The sequence below is a fragment of the Opisthorchis viverrini genome, assembly GCF_000715545.1.
Source record: "Opisthorchis viverrini unplaced genomic scaffold opera_v5_93, whole genome shotgun sequence".
Lineage (NCBI taxonomy): Eukaryota > Metazoa > Platyhelminthes > Trematoda > Opisthorchiida > Opisthorchiidae > Opisthorchis > Opisthorchis viverrini.
In genome coordinates this window covers 1,373,928-1,395,088 of record NW_008751750.1, presented here as the reverse complement: position 1 = coordinate 1,395,088, position 21,161 = coordinate 1,373,928, and the positions used below count along the sequence as shown (strand labels likewise).

Here is a 21,161-nt window from a genome sequence, read left to right as displayed (position 1 = left end):
AAACGACCTGAGTACCTGGGCAAAGCATGCTCACAAGCGTGCGGTAACGCTTGGTAATGAAATTACCAACCGGGTCGAATCCGCGAACAGGTAAATTAAGTGGAAACTTACTGAGTGTTCCTCGTTGCTCATCTGTGTTCAGGCTATTATCAACGGGAATGAGCAATTAGCAGCCAAGTAGAGAAGACTAGTACGTGTCCCACTTGGGCGTCGCCGGCATGGAAAGGACGACGGTACCATCTCGTTTAGTGTTTGGGCAGGCTAACGCAATACGCCCAGGATAGGGTTCGTCGCAACCATGGAAGTGGATGTTGAAACAGTGAATCCGACATACCAGCATTGGCCGTATGACCTCCAGTCCTTCTGGATTCAGCCGACGGTTCTGGTTAACCACTTGTGTGCATCGGCACCCAGAAGTTCGTGGCTGTGAATCATATTAAATCGGGTAATCCTTAACGAGTTACCCAGTCCGCCAACGTTGAAATACGACTCGCACTGTGTTTGTTCAAGCAGTCGGCGTCCTTTTCCATCGTTAGAACGACCTCCAGATCCTTTCCTGTGGAGACAGCTGGGGTGGGGTGGGGAATCTGTCGTATTTGCAGTTGATGGAACGAGCGGGTGGGAGTGCACGGTCCAGAGAAGGAATGGAATAATTGCGGGTGTGCTATCAAACTGGGTGTGGCAGTGCTATGCTATTATTGGGATGACATGCTTCAATCTTTGCACAGTCCCGTAATGGACGTCACATTTAAGGTGATTCGGCTGGGGTGTGCGGTTCCTTGAGTGGCGAGATTCATTCCAGACTGGCCGAGGAAACAAGGTGGAACAAAGTCGATATGGGATCGCAGGGTTTTTTGGTCAGTTTGGTGTTCCTGCGGTTGTAGATCATAAGGCAGGCAGAGTGGATAACAGCCAACCAGGTCGCCCAAACCGGGGATTGCCGAAGTTCAAAGCTGAGGAAACTGAGGGCGTGGGAGGAGAATAGTAAAGCATGGCGAGTTTGAGGGGACATCAAATGAGATAACGTGCAATACTATACATAGGAACAAAATCTTGAACCCTGCCGCGGCTAGGGTGATGACAAGTGATCATATGGAGTAGGATGTGGATGAATTTATACTTAATAGATTGGCGACTAGGGGTTGGGTTTGCTAACATACGATAATAAAGTACAAGAGATCTAGAAATAGCCGATATAAACACTCAGGATGGTTTGATTAGGGAAATCAGATGTATAAGGGTTGACGGGAGTGAACTCTCGAGATAGCTGGTTGATTGTTGCTTGACCTCCAATGTATCATCGTCACCTCCGAGGAGACCTAATGCTTACGGCTAACGGGTTTTCCACCGTCGAACCAGCCGACACACGGCGGGGACATAGTCCGAAGATTTTCATGCTAAGAGCGAACACATTTACTGGGAACAATGTCCGTCATTTCGACTGGTTGGTGCGTGGAATAATCTTCCCTTGACGGCCGTCTACTATACATCTAGTACCCAGTTGAATGCACTTTTGGACGCTTTTTTTGTGAGTCTCTGAGCTGGCAAGCTCAATGCCGAAAGCCTAAACATAAAAACAGTGCGGCATCATTTTTTTTGTGCCTTTTAGGTGGAAAGGAGCTTCCGAACGGCAAGAACCGACCCGACCCTTGAAGCTTTGGCGAAAGCTTCAATTGTGTGTCAACATGTGAATCCATGGATCTCACCCGTTTGAAGGCTTTATTCATCGCTGTAGAAGAACCATAGAGTAACAAGCCTGAGAATTTCAAACATTCTTGAACGATTCCGTCTGGAGCGAGATCCTTTTTATCCAAGAGCTTGAAATCTCCTTGTGACACGTTTTTGGCATCTGCGGAATGGTGGCACCCCGTTCAGGTCAAAATATGCAGTGCCGCCAACATTTAGCCTGATTCGCCTGGTGTGGCGCTATAGCATGAGTGGCGTGTGTGTTTCCCTTCAAATAATGTTAGTTTGTATTTATCCTAGATGAACCCTCTTTTCTGCTCTCACAGGCATGCATAGCATTATTGTAAGGACAAACTGGCCCAGTTATCCTTCTCCTGTGAGATCACATTTCTTCAGTATGCTTCCTTATTCTCACTTTTCCGTGCAATAAAGGTAGATTTTGGTCCTACTCAATCTTCTCATGTGTTCTTGACCCACTACGGTGTTTGAGAATACTCTGATTATCTGGTCGCTTACGCCTGATCATAGGACTCGGCCCAGTGCACACGCGGCCATGCACATATGCCCAACCACACATGCACTTCTAGATGATTGATTGCCCTAATGGCGTATTGATCGGAGGCCTTTCGGACCATTTTGCGCAAGCACCAAGATAACAGCTTGGCGTTACTCTGTCCTCCAAGAGACTCGACTGATCTGAAGCCCGTGACCTTGAAATCGTTGTGCCGTTAGTCAGTCGGCGCGTGCCGATTGGGCGCGTAAGAATGAAGTGAGTTTTTCGGGGTGATGATGCCGCTCAGCTTTTGGCATTTTGGTTTACTTACTGGAATTATTCATTCTTCACTACCCTATGTTAGGCACACTGGATCACTTTTTAACCCGGTCGTTTTACCCTTTCCAAACGCTGTCTCCAACTTGGGAAAAGGTTTCACGCTTCTTTGGACGTGGTTGGGGAAACCACAGAATGAACAATGAGAACATTTGAATAAAATAAAGAGGACGTTTAAGTCTTAGGATGAGGCAGTGACATGGCTGGGATGAGTTTTCCTGAGCTAAAGAGAAAGCACTGTCGCCTTGAAAATTTCTCGTATCTCAAAAAACCATAACCCGAGGTTGCCTTCCGGAGAAGGTCTCTGAGGTTCCGGATACAGAGTTCTTTAGGTAGGGGGGTGATTTGTGAGATCGTTCGTTATAGACAGTTATTTTGCTTTGATCAAACTAAGGTTTGTGTGTCATCCATGGGTCTGGGATTCCACACGCATATAACGCAGAACCTAATGAAGGTGCGCACCAAAATATAGACGACAAGTGAAAAATTATATTTTGAAATGAACGGATGAATCTGCATACGAGGTGCTATTCGACCAAAGGCATGTAATACGCAGTCAGCTACATGTCCCTTCTCAAAAGGCTGGCAAATAGCGGAGTTCGATAAAACGGGCAATCAACAGTATGGAGGCCTCGAGGTGAAAACGGAAAAGGACAGAAGTAAGCGAGTAGCCGTTCGGACGGAAGTAGCTCCCACCCTCCGTATGGAGAAGGAGCCGGTGCAATTCTAGTGAACCTCGTTATGGGGTTTTCGGGCAACGTTGTCGCACAGTTGAGGTCACTGCTACTGCAGCAGTTTCTCGAGACTCAAGATTTTGAAGTGGCGTTCCATAACTACTGATGTGGACATTTTGTCCAGCCGCAAAATGTTTGGATGTGCCGACATTAAGATCATTCTTCCCCATCTTGCCTGTTAAACAGAATAAAAGATGAGCGAAATAGAACAACCGAAATATTGAAACCCGGTGGCACGTTCATTTTCGTGGTTCCTGTGAAGGCTTATCCGCCGAGCAGTTCCTTGCGTGGAGGATTATTTTCTTTCGTTGAGCACAGATTGGGTGAGTCTAGCATGGTAGCTGACTAAATCAAGAACAAATTTCCGAGTAAGACAATGTTTCGGCATATTCGAGTTCTGCAGTCCCAATGCTCGGTCCCAGTTGGACACCAAAGTATCCCTTCAGTACCTCTTGCACCGCACAGTGAATGTCGAAGTTGGATAGCATGGGTGATAACACAGGAGACAAGATCCAACTTATAGATTTCGTTGCTATATATCCAGACAAGTGAAATGCTTTGATGAGAGCATTGTGTTTAGTTGGTGCACCATGAACAATAGGGATGGTCCATAATGACTCGTGGTGGATAGGGTCGACCACGGTGCGTAATTCAATAAAGCAGACAATGGTTTGCTACCGGAAGTTGCTCTGATTTTCCAGCAGTCGACGTACGGCGAATATCTGGTCCAGACAGCTCCCCTTGGGACGCAAACAACATTGATTGGGTTGTGTTCGAGCGCCGTGATTCTGAAAGTCCTTCGAGAAGTGTAGGGGCAAAGATATCGGCAGTGTCTACGAGACATCCCCTGGCGATTTCGTACTTTATTTCTTTGCGCTTCCCATGGATTCGAAACCAAATCGAGATATCCCGGTTGGAAAGGATAGACTTCGACTCTGAAATGAAATGGAAATGTGTATAGATGTGCAAGATTTACGGAGAGACGCTACGCATAAACCTCGGCAGAAATGTTACCCTTCCCCTGAGGTTATTTGTTTTTGCGGCGGTTGATGTTTGGGCTAATCTGTTCTCGACTAGGCGGTTCGCAGCCAATGCTGTACTACTCCCATATCGATGTCTATAAAATATGGATCACTTGGTAGTTGGCTGAAGTAGTCCATCCAACGTTTCTTCTCCAAGGGACCTGTTGTCAGCTGTCCGCTCTAGTTTACCAAAAATGTTTGTATGGACTCGTTTGTACCGGAGGCAACACGAAGAAGACGGAAAAGCTCGCAAGATCACTGACGCTCAAGGCGTTTGCCGCTTCATTTCGCCATTGTTGATGTCTTTTCCTCAGAACCTATCGGCTTCACGTTGTTGCGCACTCGAATGATTGTCCAGAAACAGGAGAACGAGGATTGTCGAATTGGGCGAAACAATCGTTCCATTGTGTTTTGATAGAAGATTAAATTGTTGCGCACTCGAATGATTGTGCCAGAAACAGAGAACGAGGATTGTCGAATGATTGGCTTTAATCTTCTATCAATTTCAGTACATCAGCTAAAACATTAGGAAACAATTAGCTCAACGAATAGCGAGTAAAAAGTTAAACACAACGTCAGTATATAACATTCTTCCCCGCCGGAGGGATTATTGTCAGGGGAATATAAATTAGGCTTCGTGGTTTCGAAGATTATACGGTCGAACACGTTGTTGGTCTGTGATGTACTGTAGGACATTCTCTGGAATTTCACTGAATAGTTCTGGTGGTGCGGTTTCGTCTCCAGGAGGATTAATCGAGTGTGACTAAGCCTCAAATTGAGGAGCCGCTACACCTTCGATTGATTCGGTTAAATAAACATCGGAGATATTTTGTGCTTTGGATTCCAGATGTTTAGGAGAGACGGTCTTTTCCTCTCCGTTCTGGAAACGAACGCAAGTATACTGCAGGTTGCAATTAACAAGTTCCACCTCCCCCCACTAACTGATCATATTTAGAAGAACTTGCTATCCTTTTTAAGAGACTGGGGCCTGGAGTCGATAACCAAGTCGGAAGAGAAGTGCCATGCATTGGTCTTCGGTGGAAGTTAAGAAATTTTTCGCTTGGTATTGCGCTAGTAGCGGTGCACAATAAAGAGCAAACATTGCAAAGCACCTAGAAACACGCATTCCCGTTCAGTAACGTCCCGTTGTTGGGTCTTCAATGCCAGAGTGACAGACTTCCAAATAGTACCGTTAAGCCGTTCAGCTTGTCAGTTACCACGTGGATTGTATGGGGTAGTTCGACTGGTTGCCATACCCCTATCGCGAAGGAACATTTATACACCACCTGACATGAAACCTGCACCACGATCAGAATGGACGTATGAGAACAACGAAAAAAAAATTCAGCTGTAACACCCTTCCGGCGCCTAGCTCCCATGCCACACGGAGGAGGTACGAGGGCTAGGATACTGCCAGGTTGCCCAAGCCTAGGCAGGGGAAGTCGAGAGGCATAGGTCGGGTTCGAACCACGGACCTTCCGGTCAGTGATTCGCACTCTAACCACTTGGTCCATCTCACCCAATTCCGAACAAAGAGAACAACTGATTAAAACACCTGATCACGGTGGATGAGGACACATCCGTATACGCGAATTCGAATGGGAAACGGGAGTACTCGTCCATCATTGTTAAAAGATACTTGCTGGGAGAAGTCGACGCAAGTGGGCCTTTAGAATTGATACTGACGCGTTCAAACGGTTGTGTAGCTTTAATAAGATTATCAAAAGGGTAATTGAAGAAACGAGGCTTCGATTCTGAACAAGTAGTATATTGATTTATAATCGCCTCAACATTCTCAATCGAAAACTGTAAGTTTTTCGAGCGGACGAACTGAATCATCCGCGTGATGCCGGATGCTAAGGTGTGTTACTAAGATGTTTGAGATCCACGTGTGAAATCGCAGATGTGACCAGTCCACGAGAGTGCCTTAGCGGCTTTATTTTGATTACCTGGACGGCACTGGATATCTGCTGAAAGCAGGATAGTTCAAATCTCCATCCCTGGAGCACGATAGTTGTTCTTCCGTCACTGTCTGCACTCCCTTGGCGGTATCCAAGCCCATGTAGAACCATGCATCCTGCACTTGCAAATAATCTCCTAGCACATTGGTTGTCGCTTGGTGTAATCAGCCGGATCGCCCTACTTGCTGCATACAGCAAGACGGGCACGTAAAAACAGAGTACTGCTGACGCATCCATTCTTCTCCGAGATGGCTCAGTGTTTAAAGCGCTAATTCACTGACCGGATGGTCCGTGGTGCGAACCCGACCCATGCCTCTCGACTTCCCCTGTTTAGGCTTGAGGAACCTGACAGTATTCAAGCCCTCGTGCTTCCTTCGGGTAGCATGACAGTTTGGCACTGATTGAGCGCTACAGCTGAACGTTTTTCGAATTCGTCCTCATCCTATCGTCACCCGCCTCTGGCGACATCTTCGTACATTGGGTCTTAGGGACTGACAGGTCCGTTGGCCACCCACTGCCACTAGCTGCACTGTTTACAGCTGACTCTGCCGACACGGCCACACATACTTCGAAATCACTATTTAAGCCCCGAAGCTCAGCTCAGCTCAGCTCACGATGTTCACAAGCTGATACACGTTGAACAAGAGATAGCTCTTGAATGTACGCTGGATTCGCTCTTTATTAATGTGCGTTGCCTGCCCCATACAAAAATTCAAGACCCGATTACTGTTGCTGGACTCTCCTAGGTTTGGCATTTTTCTTAGCCACCAAGGTGAAGAGGTTCTACTTCAATTGCTGTCCGTTTACAGTGATCCCGATATCGCTGTAAACCGCACAGATCTGTGCGGTTTTTGCAACGACTGCGAGAGTAGCCCACAATCGCGCCGAGCCACCACCTATTCATTGCATCTGCTTACAACCCAACAAACTGTAGCTCCGATATACTCATACAGCTTTTAAGATGCTTTGAGCGCTTTTTGTGGTGGGCTAGGAGCTCCAATATTATTGTAATCGCCGGGCTTTTGAATGCGCAAGTAGGTGTACTCAGCGCTGCTGATTATTGGGTGACCTTCTTTAACCGGAATCGAAGCCAAATACCTGCTTCAATGGTGTTAACTACAAACTGCTATATGTAGTGCCAACTTCCGAGACAACCGAGGCCACTTGACGTAATGGAGCCGCACTGTGGTGTGTGAACCATCGAACAAAGATAAACCAAATGGTCACCAGGTATAGGTGGCGTTGTTGTTGTTTGTTGCTGCTTCCCATTGCGCTTTCCAGGGCCAAGCAAATTCCGCACACCGTGCCTGGCCTTTCAGGAGATCTCGGATCCTAGAAAGAAACAACCCTACCACAGCCACCTAATGGAATATCTTCGAGGTTGACTCTCACTGAAGGGTATTTTTCGCAACTCTACAGGATGCCGGATGCTCTGCTTGCGGAAGGGCGCAATCGAACAAACCTAAATAAAAGATCTGGAGCAATAGTAAAATTTCCTTGAAAACCTGATATGTTCAACAGCTGCCACGGCGGATTTTATACAGAAAGCAATTCAGTCTTGGTTCAAGGAAGCGTTTGATAGGACTCCGGGAAACCAAAAAATTCGACGTGAGATGGACGACGTGCAACGAAGTTGCACTAGTTTTTTTCGGCAGCCACTTTTGGTCGACCGTGGACAGCGATGAAAAGCGTAGCTTGCCAAACTCGGATACCGATGGCCACCGGTGGCGTTTATTGGGTCGCTGGGCTAAACCTGTCCAAGAAAAACGCAGCTGTCCACCTGCAGTTTCTCACCCAGATCACTGAATAAGAATATATCCCCGTACAGCTGACCGACGGCTTCGGAAATAAACGAATATTTTTCTCCCACACGCGTCACCGAGATCTGCCCTGACCCAACTCCCATCCGATCCACCTAAAGGTGAAGTCTACAGTGGTTGATTGTCTAATTTATTTGCCTATATATGGACGAAAGGCTCATCCCAGCTAACTGGGGTGTACCGATAACCAGTGATTATCAGCTCCGGGAAGGACCATCCATCAAACGGACCTCACGTCAACAAGCTCACTGCCACAGGGACAGAGAGATGAATGACATCAGCTAATAGAGCGGCACGGCACAGGCAGTCGAGGTGCAGATGCATAAACCTTCCGGCCAGTAATTTCGCGCCCTGAGCCATATCGACCTGACGCAATGTTCCGTTCACCCTGTATTCCAAGCTTCAGTTCTCTTCGATTTAAGTGGCAATCCTCTTCCATAATTGTCTACCGGGATTGCATCGGGATATAGTCGATTTGGAAGGCTATGTGACCATCATTCGAATACCGCATCAGTAAATGTCGTTTTGGGTGCTTGAAGCGCGATTGATGGCGGGGCTGTTCAGCGCAGCGAAGTTGAGGTGTCTTACCATTTTTGCATAGTTCTCCCAAGCTGAGTTTGTTTAAGATGGATGTACCGACAGTCACTCCAGTCACCTAAGACCAACAGTATGCCGTGCCTAGATGTCCCAGTGACCAGCTTTGCAACACATCTTGCAGAATGTCATTGACGGTTGGATCCCCTGAGAAGACGGGTAGGTGCACAACCTTCAAACTGATATCCCACAATTCTGGGTGAAACGTGGCTCCAAGGTGTGAGTTAACCGAAAGCTTAGTGTCATTCGAGTCGAAGTTAACCCATTAGATATCAAGGCTGTCTACTGAACTCCTGTGGTAGAACCAGTAGCGGGGGTTCTTCCTGCTNCGGAGTTGGGTAGTCTGAAACTAGCAGATGCTATCCAGCTGGTTATCGTGGAGACTACGCATAGTTATCTTGCGACTGCAATCCTTCAACAGGGTGCAGATATTCCAACACCCGATGTGCACAGGTTTTCTTGTGTTGGCCTACTGGTCTCCTCTGCTCTTGGGTTAGCATAGAATGCGTCACTTCCCGGGAATGAGGTAGTATTATATGAGTCAATTGGTTTTGACACTACGAATTAATGAGGGGATATGATGCGGGTAACGGTCTCAGTGCCGCTCCGGTCTTTTAGACGAGGGCAGCTCTGGCTTCGCAAAATCAAGTGCGACCTGCAAGGCAGAAGAATGGTCGAAGTTGATGATCCAGAACCGCAGTCGTAATTCTTGGGTTGTGAAGGTGATCTCATCCATTCAGTCAGCCGGATTCCCACCGTTGTTGCTCTGGAATCAGAGTTTGGCTTACTTCTCCAGACGGGCAACCAATGGACTGTCAACCAGGCTATAGAACTACCCGCTTTCACTTTCGGAAAAGCACCGCCACGGGAAGGCAGTGGATAGGACCTCCTAAACAGAGGCTAAATGGTAGCACATCTCTTAGGAGCATTTATTGGAGCGTATGAGACGACTGTTCGATTCCCACAACATTTACCCCGACCGTACTGACGCGTTTAGGGTAGTCATGCTTCGGTGTTTGCAATTGCAGGAAAGGCGCTGGAGGTTGGGGAGAACTTTAGAAATTTCGGTCGCTTTTTTTAGCCCCGTCTGATAGAGCTAGTGCACGAATTCTAAGGACGCGAATTACGACACTTAAGGCTCAAGGGTCATGTGTACCGGGCTGAGGTAAGGACTGTGTTGTTGGTGATTTCAGGAGGACTAAGGACCGTACCTAAGGATAGGTTTCATTCAACGCATAGATCCAGCGGTAGCAGTTTCAATCTGTAGGTCTCTCCCGGTTTTACATTCCAGTGGGCACCTGTTGACCAATTTGAACTCTGCTCTTCCTGTGAAGCAGACAGATGTGCACTCAGAATCGCACTCTTGCCTTTACTCGCTCCTCAATGGGATCTTACTGAAACATCCTTGAACATCCGCTCATGAGGTGTGGAGATTATGGCCAATCATATCAAGGACTAGATAGAATGCTGTGCTTCTAATAACATACGTTCCCAATGTTTGGAGTGCTTGAGACTTTCGACCTAGCAGTGATTGCGTTTCAGAGGGTACCTTTGAGACGCTGAGCATGATAAGGAACAATTTCGCTGGTCCATGTGTCTGCTGTGTAGAATTCCTCAATTTTGAGGACAGGAAAGATGCAAGCATACCAAACGGCCAATGATCGATAAAAGCACCCAATGACTAGAGTGCAGACGAATGCAAAGGGAGAGCGAAATTCCGTTGACATTGGTCTATATGTATGTAGTGCTAGTAACAGAGGAAATCATCATCGGCAGCATGACATCAGTGTTCAACGCTGATGCTTCACTACCGTAAAACCGTGATTTATTTGAAAGCCATATTGTGAAGAAAGGAATAAAAGTGGGCGGGAAAGGGACTTAGTTCTAGTTTGCTACAATCATTCCTCCAGCCACTCATTCAGGCACTCTGGATAGAAACGCCACTGACATCGGTTGGCAGTTATGTCTTGCAATGTCTCCAACCAGACGCAGTGGGGATCACGCGGTCTCCATCCTGGAAGGTGAGTAGCATCGACAGCACCCAAGCATTTCGTAATCTACGTCATACCCCTCTGCCACGTCAAGGGTTGGCCACCTGTGCTTTCGCCACAGCACTCTACTCAGCAAACGATGGTTAGGCACACACAACACATGTCCCAACCAGCACAGCTTCTTGTGCTGGACACATTCTTCAATGGAAGCATCTGCTGCTTAACGTCGCTTTCTAATTGCATCGTCAAGGATTGCCGACACCAACCCTCACGAGCCGTAGTTCTGAGACAACGATTGTCGAGCACCTGTAGACGTCTCAGTTCCATTGATCGAACACACCAAGTTTCACAGCCATACAACAAAACAGCCCGCACTGTAGCTTGACACACACGTCCCTTGAGATTCGGGGATACACCGCTCTGACGCCATAGGTGTCAAATCAACAAGCGCAACCCGGGCCTTGCAGATTCGTGCATTCACCTCATCTGTCACACTACAACCAGAATTCATACAAGAGATACGTAACGTAAAACGCTCCACAACCTCCAGTATCTCTCCCTGGATTGCAATTGGCGTGTTCAGTGACTGCATGTTCACGAGCATAACCTTACTCTTTGTGGATGCCGTACTCGCAAGCGGCTCGATTTTTTGGCCAATCGCTTGCAGGCTAGGTTTCTTGGCCGTGGCAGCGCATAACTGCGAGCGACAAAGCGGTATCGGTGCTGAATTTCGCCTAACAATTCCATATCTCGTCCTGATATCTATCGATTACTTCTCAGCTAGCTAGCTGAAGCCATTGTCGACGCCTGTTTTGGCCTTCCGTGGACGCTGGACCAATTCAATTCAATCTATCAGCCATAATCCGTGTGCCATAAGCCATTGTTTCCAGCTGCTACAGTGTTGATCACTGGAAAATAGGAGAGTGGGGGAGATACAACTGAGCCTTGGAGGCTATGGCATGTTCAGTTTATTCGGAAACTGAGTAGCTGCGCATTGAAGGTGATAGCTTTGATGCACGAGCGCCACTGACTGCTCGATTGGGTCATTTCCGCCAATCTCATTAACCACTAATGGTTTCAGTCCCGGTGTCCCTATCCGGAGAGGCGGCATTTGTCTACCCGACTAAGTTTACTGGTTAGTGTTTTTGTACTCCGCTGCCAGGTCACCTCACGGCCGCTTTCACTCAGCACAAGGCTGGGAAAAAGAGCTCTGTGAGCTCTTCTGGTGTCCGGAGTACCTGCCCCAACCGGCGCAATCTATGAAACGTGAGTAATTTATCTATCGCGAGAGAGTTCCTTCTTCCAAAGACCATCTGGCGTACCCTAGCATTACTAATCCGATGTTCCCACCAGAACTGAACAATGCTTCGGAGACGCCGATGATCAAACACCGACATCTTCCGTATGTCCTCTGCGCGTAGGGGCCACGTCTCTGATCCATAAGGCAGTATAAATCGCACCACCGCAGTGTAACCTCTTTCCCTGACAGAAAACCTCACGTCACTTCGATGCCATAGGTGTCGGAGTTTGGCAAAAGCTGCACTGGCCTTTCCGACTCGAGCAATAGCCTCAGCTCCAGCCAGTCCATCGGAACTTGTACATGTTGCCGGTACTTGTGAACCTTATGCCTACCACAGTTGGCTCTAATGATTCAGAATAATCTCTAGGAGCCAAGTTTCTAATCGACACAATTTTCTCCTTGTAATCAGACAGTCGTATATACTTTTTATGGATTACATCCTAACGACTCTAACTAGCAGGTTGCACCTGACAGATCTTAGCTGATTGTTAAGTATTCTGAGGTCTCCGTTTACTACCATTTAGGAGTGGAGTTCCTAAAAATTGGTCGGCTACTTAGACTAAACAGTCGCTGGTAGAGTGTGGCGTTTAAGCCAGTACAAAGGAAGAGTCCGACTGAATACTAGGCTTCAGGAAGTGCGAGCTCTTATTTTTTTCATATTCACTTTAGGATTGCAGAGCCGAATTAGTGTCTTTCTGTAAGGTACTATTGATTCTCTCAACTAGGCCTTCGCCCATTCAGTTGTAAGAAGTCGTCCGACTGGTGGCACCCTCTCTCCAATGGAGGAACTGTCGTAGCTCTGAAAACCAATATATAAGGACGCAAAACGTTCCAAAGAGCCTGGTGTGCTTGACGAAAAACGATAGTACATATCAACGGAACAGGAAAATGGGAAAATCAACTGTTGATTAGATGGTCTCTGATTTGCTGGTCGAGTTTGGCAATTCGCTTCAAGTGTTTTGTCATACGAGGGGACATCGTCAGTGAGTCGTTAGGTGGATATCTTCTCCAAGCTTACTTGCGCCCATATAGTTTTTTGAAGGCATTTGATGCCTGTAACCTGGTTGGTTGTTAGATATTTTGTTTGTGGGTAATCTAGTTGGTCCGTTCAAGGTAAATGTGGAAGAAGTGGGTAGACGGGTTCGCTACAACAATGAAGTGATGCACGTTTACCACAGTGCAGAACTCTGAACCGTTTTTATCGAAGTTTTTAGCCAGATGAAGGCATTATCTCTACACAATCTGGCAGTCGAGCTGCGAAGACCGTGTTTTGGTGCCGCCTGGACCTTCTCTCCAACCTCCATCCTGGTCTGAAAAGTCAGCGCGCCGCGGGATCCGTTCATTTACAATCCTCAATACATACCCTAGCCATAGGTCTTAACGGTGGTATATGGCACCGGCCAGCTTGCCTTCACTACGTTTGCGAAAGCCTCGTTGTCGCACAAAGACAGCGTCATCGCCAGAACAGATGAAGGTCAGGTGCCTCAAAATGGAAAACACCTAACAAACCGATCTCGGTTTATGTTCGGAAACGACAGGTATCTAGAAACAACCGAAAGGTAAGAAAACTTGTCAGTGTTAATCAAAAGACACTCTACGAGTTGTGGATGGTATAGGTCTTTGTAATCAACACTCAATCGTTCGAAAAGTTTATTGGCCTCAAAGGGTTGTTAGATCGTGGCGCAACGTAAGTTTTAGTTCCATACATGTAAGACGGCCAGAATTCATCAGTCCCCTTCAATCTGGCCGTGATCGGCGATGCGTTATTTTTGCTAACCTCCCTTTGGTTAAGGTGAATCTTTTGTGTTTTTAGGCACCCATATTTCTGAAATCATGTTTCATCTTTTTCGCTTAATTTTTATGCAGTCCGTTCTCACAGCAGCAACAGAGTGTCACCAGCATTGGCAGTCTTCTCGGCAATGTTCACGGTCAGAAAGAACCGGTCAATTTCTTTGTCCCTTCTGGGAGCGCTATCAATCTCAGTCTGTCTGATCCGCACAATCCCGGGAGTGTTCCAGGTCGCACTCCATACACTCCAAACACTTTGGCTACTCCACTGCACGAACGCGACGGCGGTATTCCACAACCTCAGTTACAGTAAGGGTAATCGGTTTGAAAACGTGGTGACGCCTGGTCGTTTTTTTTTACATTTTCGCCTATCAGTGACCTATTTTTGTCCATGGGATCTATTTATTTTCACAAATCGACTAAACTACAGCTGTCTGACGGATTTTGACTGAACATATGCGTGACAACTGAAGATACCTAAACCGATTAACTTTTTCTTTATAATTTTCTGACCTGATTATATATATATATAAGCTCAAAGGGCGGGCCTTTCGGTGGAAGCTTGAAGTTTGTTAACGGAAGGTCTGTTCGAGTCCAGCTCTGGCTTTTCGATTGCTTCTGCCAGGTCTGGATGTTCGAACAGTTGATTGACCTTATGCTTCCATCGGGTTACAAGGCAGCAATGCGCTTAAAGGGTGCTCAAAGTGGGGCTATTCATTGTGATTTACTCCTATCGTTAATTGGATGAATGCGATCTCAAGGCAGACTCAACTTGCTTGTCATTCCCTAAGGGATGTTATTACCGCAGCAGAATATTTCTATGCAAGAACGCTTTCAATACAGCATGTTTCACATTTATTTGTCGCTTGTGTTTGTGTTCTCCATAAAGAACCGTTTTCTGGCTGGTACCGTGAACGTTGATCCCTATGAAGTCCTCCACACGTACTGAGATTCATCAGTTTGGTGTTCATGGGTCAGTTACCAGCTGTTGCGGTTATCAATTCGCAGTCCTCACCCCAAAATCACCCGGCTACAGATCACACTTACACAGCTGGTGAATCCTCTCGATTAGGGTGATACTTATGCGGTGTCTGCTACGAACGACTTTCATGGGAAGGACAGCTCTATGTTTAGAGACCTCTTGTAGCTAAAAAGCTGTGCATTCAAGTGGCCGTGACCTTCAAAGTGGTCTCCATATGGGCATGTTGATTCTGGTCTTGAGGGGCTGAGGGCTGAAGGGAGAATAGTGTCAGAAAGATAAGGTTGCTGAAAATAATCCCGGAATGTCCGAAATCTACTGAAACCCTCAAACCCCACCAAAATCACAGTAGGGAAACCGTCCAGCGTCCGGGCCAGAAAGCTGGCTTCCGACTGGACGCTTCCGAGTGTTCACTCAACGCCGATCGGGCAGCCCGGATTCCAGATGGAAAGTTCGCTCTAAATACTGCGATGTTCCATGTAATTTTTGCACTCGTTCGCAACGAATCTGTTGTGTTCCTTGTTGGCGAATCTTTTTCCGACATTAAGGTACTGGAGTGGGGACAGCGCTTAGTTACAACAGATAGAGTGCATTGACCCGTTCCACAGCAGTGAATAGTAACTTAGCACGGATGGTAGAGAAGACGGGTTAGTGGAATGATCCAAATTTCGTGGTAGTGTGTTTGAAGGGCCGGGACGTTCAACAGTGCAGTTTTCTTCCAAGAATGTTTCCCTCGGAATAGACGATGCTTGTACCACCAACGCCTACCACACTTTTATATCATCTCATATCATGCATGTTTCCACATATGGAGGTGAACTATGGATTGGTTCGATTCTCCCCTAATTGTTGATTTCGCTCCTGCTAGTTAGTGTTCATTGGACGATAGTTTTCTCCCTCGTCTTGACGAGTAAACTCGAAGAGCAGTACCGATCCATTTAGGTGGGTATTCGCGGTCCAGTTAAACTGTCTCATCAAGGGCAGGGGGTTATCGTTTCGCGCTTTCGGGATTCCATCTAACCAACGTGCTCTAATGCAAGGTTTCATCAATGGAGACACGGAAGCTGATCTCGCGGGGTTGCTGTCGTAGAAAATGGGAGATGGCGGGATTCTCCTACTAACCATTGGCTGGCACAGGATCTAGGTCACACCACAACAGCATTCCGACTCCGTTTTTGCTATTTTCATGCATTGATAGCGAATATCAAACAAGGATGATTACTCTTCGAAAATTGCTGAAAGTTGTTGCATGGTCTCGTCAGAGCTGAGATCCCGTGTATTCTTTGACAGAATAAAGTTCGAATAACGTGCGTTCCGTTGTGGTACTTCTGAACAATAAGCGCACTGGTTAGACATCATGTTTATGCTTCAGTTCGTCTTTGAAGATATCTTTGTAACGTCTGAACCACGAATCGAAGTTTAGACCAGTACCAAGGTCACAATTGAACTCCGTGATGCTGTTGGCGATCGAGTCGACTGAATTTGCGTCTGCAGCGTAATTCGGTGGTTTCTACCAAACGCAGTTGCGCCGCTTCAAACTGATTTTGTTGTTGCTCCAGAACTCTCTTCAACGCTTCAGCAGTTATTGTCGTGACTCCGTGGGTTCGGGCGTCGCCAGTCTGTTATATCTGACTGCTGTTCCCGCTCCAGTGCCGGAGAACGACTCGACGGCAAGGAACACAACAGCTTTATTGCTGACATGCGAGTGCGAATGCGAGAAGTACAGCGGAATCGCGCAATGTATTCAGGGGGCACGTCTGACCTTCTCTTCAACGCTTCAGCAGTTATTGTCGTGACTCCGTGGGTTCGGGCGTCGCCAGTCTGTTATATCTGACTGCTGTTCCCGCTCCAGTGCCGGAGAACGACTCGACGGCAAGGAACACAACAGCTTTATTGCTGACATGCGAGTGCGAATGCGAGAAGTACAGCGGAATCGCGCAATGTATTCAGGGGGCACTGTCTGACCTTGATCCAGACTGTCTGGTCGGCTTTTAGTGGTGTTGAGGGTCTCAGCAGGTCTCGGGTATTCTGGGATCTGACTATCCTTACAGAGTGTCACAAACAGAATCTACATTTGGAAGTAAATGTGCCTTTTCCTCAGTTGTAAGTAAAAAACCACAATACGTTCATCCCAGTTCATCCCGTCACTCGATTTACTGATTCTCTTCCTCAGCTTTTTTTTCTATGGACGGGGACTGTTTTTATGGAAAATATTTTATTAGAGTGCATTTTCTTCACTCGTCTTCATCCTCGTCTCTTCATTTCTCCAACCTCCCTCAGAAATATTGTTTGCACTGTTTACTTGGGCTGCAAACTAAACCTGAAACAGATCGCTCTTAGTGCACGAAACGCTGAGTACAATCCCAAGCGATTTGCTGCCGTGATCATGCGCATTCGTGAACCACGAACGACAGCGCTGATATTTTCCTCAGGGAAAATGGTCTGTACCGGTGCAAAGAGCGAGGAGCGCGCCAGGCTTGCCGCGCGAAAGTACGCCCGAATAATCCAGAAACTGGGTTTCGAAGTAAGTGTGGTTTCATAGCTACCAGTAATCTTTTACTGGGTTCCATGACTGTCTTCACGGCAGTGAAACACTGATGTTGAACAGTGGTGTTGCTATCTTTGAGGATGATTTAAATGCCGGCGCTGTTCTCAAAAACACGATCCCTACTGTTACCCTGAAATGTTAAACGCATATGCCACACGTCAAGCTTCGTATCTGCCTTTAGAGGTCAGGTATAGTGTAACTGCGAAATAACGCGGACTATTGCACTCAGGGACCGGTGACATGGAAGCACGTAATTTACGCCTCTTGTTTGTTAGGTTGGATAATCACACTCGATCACATTACACTTACATGCCGCTGACATGTGGAACTGTGCTGTACCCCCAGAAATCCCACAGTGACTTTGGTTGGAATCGGTGATCATTTTGTTGTATCTGTTTTATAAGTACGTTTTTCCTGTTTTCATCAGCCCTTCAGTGAGGTACTTGAGTGAAGCGGCTCACTAGATGTTTACAGTTGCCTTGTGAACATTCCTTTAGGATGGACGTTGTCCCTTTTTAGTGGGCCTCCCGAAGACGCTTATTGACATTGACTTGTTTGTTCGACGTAACACATAGGAAACGTCTCTCCTCTTCGGGTCTCCTCGGGTTTATGCGCAAGATCCAGAATGCATGTGGACCCTTGGGACTAGTTCGTCAATCTCATCCATCTGTTGCAAAAATATCCAAGTAATACATGCAACCCATGGATCCTTGTTGTGCGTTTGTGCCCTTTGGGACCATTGATTGAGCTATTTAGAAAGGGCTGCTGTCAAATGTTTCCTTTCCATACCACTCGGCTATTCAAGAAGTGTTTCAGGAGGCAAAGAAGTTGTGCAGGTGGTTGAAAGTTTTTGTTACTCACGAACGTGCTCTTCAGGTAACGAGGGTTCATACTCACCCGTTTTGCGAAACGCAGTTGACAGCTGACCAGTTGGGACAGTTGGCAGTAACAAACATTCTGAAAGTAGGAATTCAGTCAACTTTGCCTAATAATATTTAAGTAGGAGTTGCTCATTCTGTCGACAGGCCACTAGCTGCCGTGTTTATCTAATAACCGCTTCTAACAGCTAATGATCCTTAGCAAGGATGAGGCAGTATGGATCGTCTTCACTTGCAGGACGCACCCAATTCTGGGACTGGGCTTGCTAAGTCGTCATCACGAACTACTGTTTTGACTTATTGTTCTTCCGTTCAAGACGTTATAATAATATAACGCACCCTAAAGAATGGTCCAATTAACATAGCCTGTCAAACCCGTTATGACATTTCCTATCATCGCCTTCCTCGTTTTTCATCGGTCTACCCGTCTGGTTTTGGTCTGATTACAGAGCTTGGCAGCTTGATTGTTATCGTTCCCCGCCGATCGGGGACTATTTTCAGTGCACTTTCGCTTATGGCCAACGAAGAATAGCCGATGGTTGGTGACAAAACAGTTGCAGTCCAACTCCCAAGCTCAGCGATCAAACCAATAACTAAGCAGCGCACTTGACTGCCCTTCTTTCCTCTGGCTTCACAATGACATGAAGTGCTAATCAAATGGGGAGAAGCTTTCTGTTCATCAGCGAGCATTGTTACTTGGCAGATATTCCTGATAGACCACAGATAGCATTTTTGAACGATCAGCTGGATCCTTTGCTCATAATATTCTTCAACTGAATGTGCCTCACAAACGCCGCCTCATGTTTTACTTGGAACGATATTCAATATATAGAAGTGTTTCCCTGTATATGACATTGGTTTGACTAATTAGAGACTCAGCTGTTAACACCCTCTTAGTTGTCAACTGAGGTCACTAGCTCGCTTATTGTGCTAAAAGTCGCTACTTTCGCAAAGTCACTCAGCGCGAACCCCAGTCTGTTAGTGTCAGGTGTCGGATGTAGGGCTTCTAGTGTAAATTCTCTGAATAATGGTAAGGACCTGCAGTATTAATTATTGTCCGCTTTTGTGGTGTTCATGAGTATTTCGATAATATTTCGTCTGTGACCGCAGATCTAGCCTACACCTTTCTTCCTCAGCGAAATCACGCAATAAGGCTTCGTTGAAGAGATTCTACTCTCACACCTTGTACCGATCTTTCCATGTGATCGGGCTGAAATTGCTTATTCTACTCTTTTAAAACGCGCGGCAATGATAGTTCTCTCATACACCATGTACTATACTTTTGTACTTACTGTTCCGAACCGGAACGCACGTTTCTACACCTATGGGCAGTGAGCTAAGCATGTCAGTGTGATCGTACTAACATATATAGCAACGTATGTATGTAATAATCTATTTAATATGTATGTATGTAACATAACATTAAACTGACGTTAGAGCATATTGCGAACCGTGTCTGATCCACTTGCCCGATGTGAACTGAATCCATTCTGCCGATCAGCATCGACTTGAGCGCTTTCTTTCTGGGAACGTTTTCTTTACTCTTAGGCCCATTTTAAGGAATTCAAAATTCAAAACATGGTCGGCTCCTGTGACGTCCGCTTCCATATCCGCCTAGAAGGTCTGGTACTCGCCCAAGGTCAATTCGCCACGTGAGTCTCCTCATTGCAGTAGTATCTGAAGTGGACTCCTACAGATTTGTTTTGCTTGTTTCGCGTTGTTTTTGGATCCAATCACTGCCCTTTCTATCTACTTTTCCCTGCCACACCCGCTTCATATCACCATGAATACACGAATGAAGGTCCTCAGTAGTGAGATACAGTGATGTCCCTGAACAATAGTTTTCGCTCACGCGAAATGAATCGTTTGTCTCGGCCTTGTGGAGTGACTTATCGTCGTTTTTCGCCCATTGGTAATGAGAGGTAAAGTTCTTTGAAAATATGAAAGCTGGGGACATTTTTCATAAACACCTGTGGATAGATTCGAAGCACCAGCCTTCTGTCTACCAGGTGGGTGCTGTCAAGTGGGCTACTGAGTATACTTGCTTCATGCGCTTGAATTCACAGGTGACTTGCCGGGCCTATTGAGCTAAAGGGTGATTTATCGACGTCATTAGGGAGCGTCGTTTGTGACTTCCATGGTGGGACAGACATTGGTCTAATTTAGATACTCAAGGGCCGTTTGTGTCGACTGATGTAAGTGGTAAATACGTGGTAAATACTAAGAACGAACTTTTGTGCAGTTCTACCAAGTTGCTTGTACTAGGATTCTGTTGTACTCAATAACGGTCCTACTCCGAAGGCATAAGGATATAAATATTTCTTGAAGATTCTTTTCACGTCTTTGTTTCTGTGACAACGTGCGTGCAGCTTACCTGGACGGAACCCTGTAGTCATTTTGAAGTTGCTTTGGACTGTGCGTGTTAGCCGAGTACTTAGTGGAAGAAGGTATTTGACGGAATCACCACTCTTGTGAAAGCAGTCACATTTTGTTTGTATCTCTCCATCCTTGCTTGTAACCATCTCTAGCTTCCACCATACACCAATAGGATCACCCTGAGATGCTAATCTTCATTGATGATGCTTATTAACCTTTCGAAATACCCGCCCATCCCATCTAGCTATGAACCGGAGCTGTTTCCAGGTCTCATCTACCGAATGACCAAACCAAAAATCGTACTGCTCATTTTCGTTTCCGGAAAAATTGTCCTAACTGGTGAGTGTGGCGCCTGTGGTTATGTCTTGTCTCTCACGGACCCGATCATCCGCACCGACCAGTGTATGATGTTGCGCTCGCGAGGACGATGAGCAATGTGCTTGAGCACCTTCTGAACTGTTCCAGTCTTTTCACATGTTAACCATAGGTGGTGTGAGGCTGTCTTCAACATTACGTACATACATTTGCGTTATACATGACACAGCACATGATGTACAGGACACGGATACAACATACGCAGTATACTACAAGAAGAAGCATTCACTTCGAATGTTGGACACGCACGCCACTTGTGGCATATATATATATATATATA

General features: G+C 46.5%; 1 protein-coding gene across 1 annotated transcript in view; it reads left to right on the top strand.

The window, feature by feature from the left end:
• Positions 1 to 13,804: 13,804 nt before the first annotated feature.
• Positions 13,805 to 21,161, top strand: part of T265_13707 (hypothetical protein) — a gene marked incomplete at both ends in the record, with an annotated part of 8,056 nt that continues 699 nt past the window's right edge. Inside the window, 4 exons of the mRNA XM_009170127.1 lie at positions 13,805 to 14,034; positions 16,985 to 17,228; positions 19,679 to 19,782; positions 20,751 to 20,845. Coding sequence (XP_009168391.1) covers positions 13,805 to 14,034; positions 16,985 to 17,228; positions 19,679 to 19,782; positions 20,751 to 20,845 — 673 coding nt within the window. The remainder of the gene's footprint in view (positions 14,035 to 16,984; positions 17,229 to 19,678; positions 19,783 to 20,750; positions 20,846 to 21,161) is intronic.